This window comes from Malania oleifera, chromosome 2 (genome assembly GCF_029873635.1).
Source record: "Malania oleifera isolate guangnan ecotype guangnan chromosome 2, ASM2987363v1, whole genome shotgun sequence".
Lineage (NCBI taxonomy): Eukaryota > Viridiplantae > Streptophyta > Magnoliopsida > Santalales > Ximeniaceae > Malania > Malania oleifera.
The window spans coordinates 32,810,257-32,821,402 of NC_080418.1; the positions used below are offsets into that span (position 1 = coordinate 32,810,257).

The 11,146-nt window shown below is 35.2% G+C and overlaps 1 protein-coding gene across 1 annotated transcript; it reads right to left on the bottom strand.

Annotated features, from left to right (window-relative positions):
* Nucleotides 1–5,898: 5,898 nt before the first annotated feature.
* Nucleotides 5,899–6,372, bottom strand: LOC131148112 (uncharacterized). Its single transcript, XM_058097845.1, has one exon. It carries the CDS (start codon nucleotides 6,370–6,372, stop codon nucleotides 5,899–5,901), a length of 474 nt encoding a protein of 157 aa, XP_057953828.1.
* Between the last annotated feature and the right edge of the window lie 4,774 nt (nucleotides 6,373–11,146).

Genomic DNA, 11,146 nt, shown 5'->3' on the forward strand with positions numbered 1-11,146 from the left:
GAAGTGGGTCAAAATTTTCTTTTGTTGGAACATATTTATCACATTATTTTAGTGAGTGGATTTTGGATTTTGGTTGTTCCTATCGCATGTGTCCTAATAGGGAATGATTTTCTAATTTTGAAGAATTAGATGGTGGGGTTGTTTTTATAGGAAATGATAACACCTGTAAAACAACTATAATAAGATCAATACAGTTGAAATGTCAAGATGGAACTATTAAAACCTTGAATGATGTTAGGTATGTTCCAAGTCTAAATAAAAATCTAATTTCATTGGGTGCCTTGGAATCTAAAGGGTTCATTATCACTTTGAAAGATGGAACTTTAAAGAATAATAAAGAATAAATCAGGTGCCCTGATGGTGGTAAAAGGAATAAGGAAAAATAACTTGTATTATTTATGAGGTAGTACATTTATTGGCTCAGCAGGTTTATATACAACTAGGTTATGGCATATGCAGGGGAAAAATCTTTGCAACAATTAGCAAAGAGAGGTTTGTTAAAGGGTGCAAAGGTGTGTACACTTGAATTTTGTGAGCATTGTATTCTGGGAAAACATACTAGAGTAAAATTTAGAACAGTAATCCACCATACTAAAGGTATTTTAGACTACATCCATAAAAATTTATAGGAGCACACAAAAACGGCTTCATTGGGTGGTATACATTATTTTGTCACTTTTGTTGATGATTAAATGGCTCATATCAGATAATGGTGGTGAATACTAGAGTGACCCATTTATGAAGGTTTGTCAGAATAAAGGTATTGCTCGACACTTCACAATTAGAGATACACAATAACAGAATGGGGTGGCAGAGCGCATGAATCAAACTTTGCTGGAGAAAGTTCGATGTATGTTTTCTAATGCTAGGTTAGAAAAAAGGTTTTGGGTTAAGGCTGTTATATATGCGTGTCATCTCATTAACCGTCTACCATCATCTTCAATAGGGGGAAAAACACCCTATGAGGTATGGTCTGGAAAGCCTACTAGTGATTATGGTTCTTTACATGTATTTGGTACTATGGTTTATTATCATGTTAAAGAATCTACGTTTGATCTAAGAGCCAAGAAAGCAATATTCTTGGGGATAAGTGCAAGAGTCAAAGGATACTGTCTTTGGTGTCTATAGAAGAAAAAAACGATTTTAAGCAGGGATATGACTTTTAATGAACTTGTAATGATGAATTAAAAAATACGTAACAAGTCACGAGTTGAATAGAAGACCAGTGGTACTCAACAACAGGTGGAGGTTGAGATAATGTTGGAAAATCCACTGAGAAAGGAGACTACCCAAGGTAGCTCTCCAGTTACGGTGGGGAATAGTGTACAAGAAGAGGAAATTTCAATTCAAGAATCTTCATAGCAACAAGAATCAATTGTTTCTTAGAGGCTAAGACAAGAAATTTGAAAACCTACTTGGTATACTAATATGGTGGCCTATGCACTTCCAGTTCTGGATGACAATGTTCCTTACACTTTCAAAGAAGTAATAAGGAACTTTGAATCAGACGAGTGGAAAATAACAATGGATGAAGAAATGTAGTCCCTTCATTAAAATCATACTTGGGAGCTAGCCTAGCTGCCCAAGGGCAATAAAGAAATTGGTTGCAAATGAGTTTATGTAAAGAAAGAAGGATTTCCAAATGCAAATAATGTTTGCTTCAAAGCTAGATTGTTAGCAAACGGCTACGCACAGAATGAAGGCATTGATTATAATGAGGTATTTTCTCCCGTTGTTAAACATTCTTCCATTTGAATTTTGTTGGCTTTGGTAGGACAGTTTGATCTTGAACTAGTTCAGCTCAATGTAAAAACTGCTTTTACATGGTAATTTGGAAGAGGAAATCTATATGACTCAACGAGATGGATTTCAGGTTGCTGGAAAAGAAAATTGGGTATGTAAACTTGGGAAATCATTGTATGGTTTAAAATAGTCTCCAAGATAGTGGTAGAAACGTTTTCATCAATTTATGATGGGTCACAAGTACATCAGAAATAAACATGATCATTGTGTTTATTTTCGCAGACTACAAAATGGATCTTTTATATATTTATTCTTGTATGTTGATAGCTTTAAAGAACAGGGAAGAAATCAACAAGTTGAAAAGTTAGTTAAATCAAGAGTTTGAAATGAAAGATCTTGGTAAAGTAAAGAAGATACTTTGCATGGAGGTTTGTAAAAACAAAATGAGAGGAAGAGTTACTTTATCTCAGAAACAATATTTGAAGGTAGTACAGAGTTTTAGCATGTCTAAGCAGTCAAAATGAGTAAGCACTCCTCTTGCTCCTCATTTCAAACTTAGTGCACCTTTATCTTCTAAATCAGACAAGGAACGTAAGCATATGTCACAAGTTCCTTATACAAGTGCTGTTGGTAGTCTGATGTATACAATGGTTTGTACTAGACCTGATATTTCACAAGTTGTTAATATGGTGAGCAGGTATATGCTGATCTAGGTAAAGGACATTGGCAATCTGTGAAATGGATTTTGAGATGAATACGATTAATGTCGGTATACTATTTGAGAAAAATAATACTATTGATCAATGTGTTATTGGATATGCGAATTCTGATTTTGCAGGTGATCTGGATAAATGTTGTTCAACTACTAGATATGTTTTTAGATTTTCTAATGGTCTAGTGAGCTTAAGGTCAACCTTACAGTCTACCATTGCCTTGTCGACAATAGAAGTAGAGTACATGGCAGCTTCAGAGGTTGTTAAGGAAGTTATTTGGTTCTAGGGTTTACTTGAAAATTTGGGAGTTATTCATAAGCACATTGTTGTGTTCTGTGATAGTCAGAGTGCTATTCATTTGGCAAAGAGCCAAGTCTACCATGCACGAATGAAGCACATCGACGTTTGGTTTCATTTTATGCAGGATATTATTGACGAATGTAAGATACTTCTTCAGAAGATTGTTACAACTAAAAATCCCGTAGATATGTTAACCAAGATTGTGACAACAATCAAGTTCAAACATTGTTTGGACAGTTTGAATATTCTTGGAAGGCGCCAATGATGTAAAACTCTATAGAATGTTGGTGACTGAAAATTTCTTGAATTTATCATCAAGGTGGAGATTTTTTGTTTTTTGTCCCACATTGGTAGAAAAGTTTTTTTGAATTTTTTCCTTGTTTGTCCCACATTGGTGAGAAGTTTTTTTTGGACTTGAGTTTGAAACTATATAAAGAGCTTAACTCTCCATTTGTAAAACACACCTCAAAGTTGTACTTTGTTAAGAAGTAGTGGAATGATCGTCGGCGCCCGAGGATGTAGGTAATTCTCTACCAAATCTCGTTAATTTATTGTCTTGTTCTTTTTACTATTTTTATTATTAGTTTTTGAATTACTTTAGTTTCTTATATATATTCAATAGCATTAGTTGTAGTATTGGTGTTTGGCACAAGTGGGGTGCCCAGCACAATAGCTACAACAGGGAGCTCTGGGCTAATATGACAAGGGCTTCCCACGTAATTAAGAATTCCAAATCGGACCTGAATTCATCCTTAATTACATTAATTATAATTCATACCACTAAAGAATTATAATTACACTCCCTATCATATTCGAAATTAAATTTCGAGCTCTTATTATTAAAAGCTTATTTATCTCCCCTCGTAAAGATTACAAATACCTGTCTATTAAATTAAATTACTGACAATTTATTTAATTGACATATTAATTCCTTGAGACCTTCCACTTAACTTATTTTATGTGCCGGATTCAAAATCCTCCTGCAGGGTTTGACACAATCAAAACTTATAAGCTTCCTTAAGGGGGTATCATCAATCCCAATACTGGGATGTGGATTCCATCAATAACTTATGTTCACCATACACATAATGTCATCACCCAAATCACTGAGTATTTTGACCCATAAAGAATCTCACTCTTCTATGAATCAAAGTAATAAACATTATATGCACGTGTCCAATAATCATATCAAGATTAAGAGCATAAGCACTCATAATAACCATGATGTATTAATTGTTTTATATAGTCAATATAAAAAAAATTACCCCAAGACGGTCCTGTTCAATACACAAAGTGTACTAGCACAAGGAGTTGGAATTATACCATTCCCAATAGTCAAGACAGACCTATTAAAACCTTGTGCTACAGTCCTACCAATGGTGTGTCTAATTGCATTTAAGATTGTGAACAATAAACTTATATTCTAAAAGAACTGATGATCTAATATTCTATGTATAAGTCGTACTCTACACACTAGATCACCTACTATATTGAATAAAAAACACACATGCATAATCATTAAATAAATAATGTCAGGCAAACATTGCTCACAAAGATTCTCATTAAAATGGAGTAAATGAAGTTATTAATAAATATTAAAACCTATTACATGAAGCATATCTTTCAATATAATTCGCTAACAATCTCCCACTTAGACTCAAAACCATACTACCATACATCTCACTCCCATTCCCTCTACATGACTATCAAAAGTCCTAACTGGTAAGCTCTTTGTAAATGGGTCTGTCAAGTTTCTTGCCGATACAATCTTGATCACCATTACATCACCTCTCTACATGATATCTTGTATAAGGTGATACTTGCGCTCGATGTATTTTTCCCTTTTGTGGCTCCTAGGTTCCTTTGAGTTTGCAATCGCCTTGCTATTATCACAGCAAAGTGTAATAAGCAATTATACTGAAGGCACCACTCCTAGATCCAATAGAAAGTTCCTAAGCCAAATGGCCTCTTTGGCTGCCTCAACCACATATTTGGCCTCCATAGTGCAATCAGCAACACATGATTACTTGATACTCCTCCAACTAATGGCTCCACCTCCTACAGTAAACACATTTCCCGAGGTTGACTTATGGAATCCTTATTTGACTGAAAATCTGAGTCTATGTACCCAATGGGTACTAGACTGTTTGCTTGATTAACCAACATATTTACCGCAGTCCAGTGTTCCCCCCTAGGTTAGACTAATATCTGATGACCATGCCTATGAAAAAACAAATGTTAGGTCTAGTTCAAAGCATAACATACATGAGGCTTCCAACTATTGATGCATAAGGAGCTGTCTTCATGTTCTCTACCTCAATCAATGTTTAAGGACATTGATCCTTGGATAGAGAGATTCCATGTCTGAAAGGGAGTAACCCTTTCTTGGAATCTTGCATGCTAAAACAGGCCAAGAATCATATTGACATAAGTAGCTTGTAATAAGCCCAACATCCTTTGCTTGCAATCTCGCAAAAGCTTGATCCCAAGGATGTGACCAACTTCTCCCAAGTCCTTCATGTCGAACTGTCTGGATAATCATACCTTAACTGAAGATAATAACCCCACATAATTTCTGATGAGTAAGATATCATCCACATATAGCACCAAAAATACCACCACGTTTTCATCATGCTTTTTGTATACACATAACTCGTCAAAGTATTGATCAAAACCATAAGATTTAATGGCTTAATCAAAATGGATGTTCCAAGATCTAGATGCCTTCTTAAGTCCATAAATGGACTTCTTAAGCTTACACAACATGTGTTGTTGGCCCACTACTACAAAACCATTCGGTTGCATCATATAGATGCACTCATCAAGACTTCCATTAAGGAACATTGTCTTGACATCCATTTTTCCAAATTTAATATTGAAATAAGTTGCAATGGATAAGAGAATTTGGAAAAACTTTAGCATGGCTACCGTGCGAGAAAGTTTCCTTATAGTCGATTCCTTCTTTCTGAGTAAACCCTTTCATAACAAGCCTAGCCTTGAAGGTTTCCACCCTTCCACCTGCTCCTCTCTTCTTCTTATAGATCCACTTGCATTCGATGTGTTTTATCCCTTTAGGTGGCTCTATAAGATCCCAGACTTGATTGGAGTACATAGACTCCATCTCCGATTCCATAGCCTTCTATCAAAGTTCTACATCTTTATCTTTAAGTGCTTCACAATAGTTGTCGGGTTCGATATCAAGTTCATCAGGGATCCTATCATAAAATTCTCCCAAGAACATATACCGATTAGGCTGGTGTACAACTCTCCTACTACGACGAGGCATGTTTTGTTGTGTTGATCCTGATTCTTGTGCACCATTATTCTGCTCTGGTTGTACAACCAGCGTATCGATGGTAGCTGCACGAGATGGGTCATACTTAGCTCGAGTTACAACATTCCTCCCACTACGATGAGGTAATGGAATGTTAATAACTCTGTCTTGTGGTGGTTCTTCTTGAACTATTGCTATAGTTGGTATATCTCCTCTCAACTCTTCTAAAACAATCTTACTTTTGGGTTTTTGGTTCATTACATAGTCCTTTTCTGAGAATCGAGCATTGGTTCTAATAATGACTTTCTGATCCTTAGGACAACAAAATAAGCCACCTTTCATTCTCTAAGGTAGCAAACAAATAAACTGACATTTGTCCTTGATTTCAACTTGTCTGTTTTCCCTTTTAGCACGTGTGCTGGATTACCCCATATCTGAACATGAGGCAAACTAGGTTTGCGCCTAGTCCACAATTATGTGGGTTTAGTAGGTGCTGACTTAGATGGGATCAAGTTCAAAATATAGATTCTTGTTTCTAGTGCATGCCTCCAAAATGAAGTAGGCAAATATGAATAACTCATCATAGATCTATCATGTCCATAAGAGTCATATTCCTTCTTTCTGGTACACCATTCTATTATGGCATATCAGGTGCAGACAATTAAGATTCAATTCCCTCCTTTGATAAGTAATCCACAAATTCTCCTAAGAGGTACTCGCTACCACGATCAAATCGTAGTGTCCTACCCTAACATTTCTATGTTTCTGCCTTAAATACCTTGAATTTCTCAAAGCATTCAATCTAACGATGTATCAAATAAATATACCCATACCTTGAGAAATCATCAATGAAAGTAACGAAATACTCAAAGCCACCTCTAGCCTGGATATTCGTGGGGCCACACAAATCAAAGTGAACTAGTTCTAATGCCTCTTTTGCCCTATAGCCCTTGGCCAAAAAGGGCCGCTTGGTCATTTTACCTTCTAACATACTAGTAGTGCCTCCACTTCTAATGAACCTAGTGGTCTATTCTGAACCAACATTGAAATCTGTCTTAGATTAATATGACCTAGGCGTAAGTGCCAAAGATAAGTTTGGTTCAATTCAGAATGTTTCTTTTTCTTACGTGGTAGTTTATTAGTGTTATTCAATTCATTTAGTTCCACTGTAGCAGAAACATGATTAATAATATAAAGACCACCCACCAATGTACTAGCATAGATAAAACGTTTATTTAACATAATAATAACTGATTTATTAAAATAATGGAATATTCGTAATCAACCAACTTTGAAACTAAGATCAAATTCCTTCTAGGGGAAGGTACGTAAAAGGATTCTTTCAATATTAAAATCCTATTACTACCAAAAGAAATGTGAATTTCTCCTACGGCAACCACTAATACTCTTATGCCATCTCCCAGAAATACATAAATCTCCCCATCACTTAGTTGGCAGGTTTGCTAGAACCCCTGCAAAGAATTTCAGATATGATTAGTGGCTCCCGTATCTATACACCAAGTACTAGTAGATATCACCGCTAAATACTTTTGAACTACTAGTGAATGAGATATACCTTTGTTGTTCTGTTTAGCGAGATAAATAGGACATTGTGATTTCCATTACCCTGACTGTTTATTGTGAAAACACTTGCCCTTAGGCTTTTTTCCTCCATCCTGCAGCCCACGCACTACCGGAGGAGCTCCCTATGGTTTCTAAACCCTTTTCAACTTCTTTCGGCCTTTTGGCCTAGAAGAAGAACCTTTCTCAGTCACAAAATCAATAGTTGGCTTCCTGATAAGGCCCTCGGCTGCTTGAAACTCTTTAAGTAGTTCTACTAATGAGTAAGAGAGCTTATTCATGTTGTAGTTTAGGAAAAACTACTTGAAAGAGTTAGGCAGCGACTAGAGAACGATATTGACCTGTATTTCCCCATCGATTTCAGCTCTAAGGATCTCTAACTCATTGAGAAAACCAAGCATCTTCAGAACATGATCCCTTACTGGGGTCCCTTCTACCATAGTAGTATTCATAAGTTCCTTCATAGCAATCTACCTAGCAGCACAATTTTGATCCCCAAACATTTCTTTAAGGTTCTTCATTATATCATAGGCAGAAGGCATAGACTAATGCTGATGTTGCAGAACATTCGACATAGATGCCAAAATGTAAAACCACGCCATCTCATCAGCCTTAGTCCACTTTCGGTAAGCCTAGGTTTCCTCATCTGTTGCCCCTTCATCCAGTTTCTGTGGACATACCTCTACGAGCACATACTTGTACTCTGCAATCTGTACAATATCTAAGTTCCTTTTCCAATCAATATATTTAGGTCCAACCAATTTGTTTTCTTTGAGAATAACAACCAAGGGATTGAAAGTCATTTTAATTCTAAGAATCACATATTATAACAAAATATGATGAGAAATAATAAACTTTTAATTCAATTGAAAGAATATGGTTCCCTCTATTAATATTTTCTTTTAAAGAATCTTGTAGCAACCTAGCACACCGTGAGTAGTATACCTCGATGGGAGGTCGTATACTATTCAACATTTGTGTAGATAGGTGAGGACCTATTAATTTTACTATCTAGGCAAGTAACTATGTCAGGCAAAATTAAACTACTCACTTAACATTGGTCCTATAAACTATAGCAGTGACTCAAATGGTGAGGATACTATTATTCATAGCTAAGTGTATACCATCACATAATACTATACCTATTGTTCCCTAGTGAATCCCTAGATGGAGAGGTGACACAATACTAACAATTACTACAGTTTATACTTGGTGAGTCTGTAATTAATTCCATCCGATGGGGAGGAAGATACTAATATCATCACATAAAATTAATTACTTCATCTATAAACTAGTGATGGAGATCATGATATTTATATGTAATAAATTCCCTTACCCACTTAGTTATTTAATTCATGAGGGACACAAACACGTGTCCAATATTCAAATAAATTTAAATTTTCAATATTGGTAACTAAATTACACGCAACAAATAAAATTCCAAATTCCCTTAATATTTCCTTTTTTTATAAAAAAAAAAATTGTGTTATAACTTGGGAATTAATTTTATTCTCTAATTGCATATGTATAAACCAACATTGAAATTTTAAATTTTACATGCTAATGACATAACGCAAGAACAAAAAACACGCCAAGTAAACATATATAAACAAGAAAAATGATATATTAAATATCTGGCTACTATGGTCAATCAGCTTTCATCATAACACCGTGAATCCTTGTTTGCCATTACGCAGTGCCAGGGTTCAGCGGAGCCCTAGGGCTAGCACCCTCGGCGGGGTCCGACCTATCCGATTAGGTTGCTAGGGTCCAGGTAAATTTAAATTCAAATTCAAAAAAATATATTAAATTCAAATTCAAATAATTTTTCAAATTCAAAAAGGAACGACCGCATCACTACTCTAGGGTTTTTCCTATTTTTCGCCACTACTATGCACACACCACAACTGTGCCTCCTTCTCAGATGAAGTTGCATCAGACTACAAAATCATATGCCTCTATAACCAAAGTTCAAATGCTACAAATATTGTAATAAACAATTCCAATCACAAAACATACATTCATATGACCATAATTGCCAGACAAAACGCTGCAAAATAGAGGTTAGTGCATACACACGTTCTACCCTAAGCATGCATTGATTTGATTTTTAAAGAACATAGTATTATTATCCGTATACAGTATCAATCGAGGCTTTGATACCAATCCAAGGGACTTGTGGAATAACCCTAAGATCCGGTTGTAGTGCATACAGATAACAAAAATAATAACAATAATAATTAGATCATGCAATCCCTTATTACGTGATTAGGATTATACCTATGAGATATGTCTGGTTTGATCTCGAATCTACAAGTACAAAAATGAGCTCTTGAAGACGACCAAAAATCTTCTACTGTATTCCTTGAACACACCTTACTCCTGAGAAAGTGGGCTCATAAGCGATTGCTAAGGTTTTCTTCTCTAACGAAAACGTCTACCTCTGTGAGAGTTTTTTCATCTCCCTTAACTACTGAATGGAGCGCGTGTATATATAGGCTACAACAAGGACCTCTAGGAAAATATGACTAGGGCTTCCCACGTAATTAATAATTCCTAATCTGACCTGAATTCATCCTTAATTACGCTAATTATAATTCATACAACTAAAGAATTATAATTGCACTCCCTATCATATTTGAAATTAAATTTCAAGCTCTTATTATTAAATGCTTATTTATCTCCCCACGTAAAGATTACAAATACCCGTCTATTAAATTAAATTACTGACAATTTAATTAATCGACATATTAATTCCCTGAGACCTTCCACTTAACTTATTTGATGTGTCGGATTCAAAATCCACTTGCAAGGTTTGACACAGTCAAAACTTATAAGTTTCCTCAAGAGGGTATCATCAATCCCGATACCAGGATGTGGATTCCATCAATAATTAATGTTCATCATACACATAATGTCATCACCCAACTCGCTGAGTATTTTAACCCATAAAAAATCTCACTCTTCTTTGAATCAAAGTAATAAACACTATATGCACATGTCCAATAATCATATCAGGATTAAAAGCATAAGCACTCATAATAACCATGAGATATTAATTGTTTTATATAGTCAATATAAAAACAATTCTATTCAATACACACAAAGTGTACTAGCACAAGGATTTGGAATTGTACCATTCCCAATAGTCAAGACAAACCTATTAAAACCTTGTGCTAGAGACCTACCAATGGTGTGTCTAATTTCATTTAAGATTGTGAACAATAAACTTATATTCTATAAGAACTGATGATCTAATATTCCATGTATAAGTCATACTCTACACACTAGATCACCAACCAGATTGAATAAAAGACACACATGCATAATCATTAAATAAATAATGTCAAACAAACATTGCTCACAAAGATTCTCATTAAAATGGATTAACTGAAGTTATTAATAAATATTAAAACCTATTACATAAAGCATGTCTTTCAGTTTAAATCCCTAACAATATGGCTACTTGAACTCAAGACACTTGACATAAGTAATTATTAAACTTGGCCTCAACAAAAATTTTCAGTCGTAGCGG

What these genes read in the sequence shown, in the direction of transcription:
- LOC131148112 (XM_058097845.1), bottom strand. Translation starts at nt 6,372, where the DNA reads ATGAAAGGTGGCTTATTTTGTTGTCCTAAGGATCAGAAAGTCATTATT.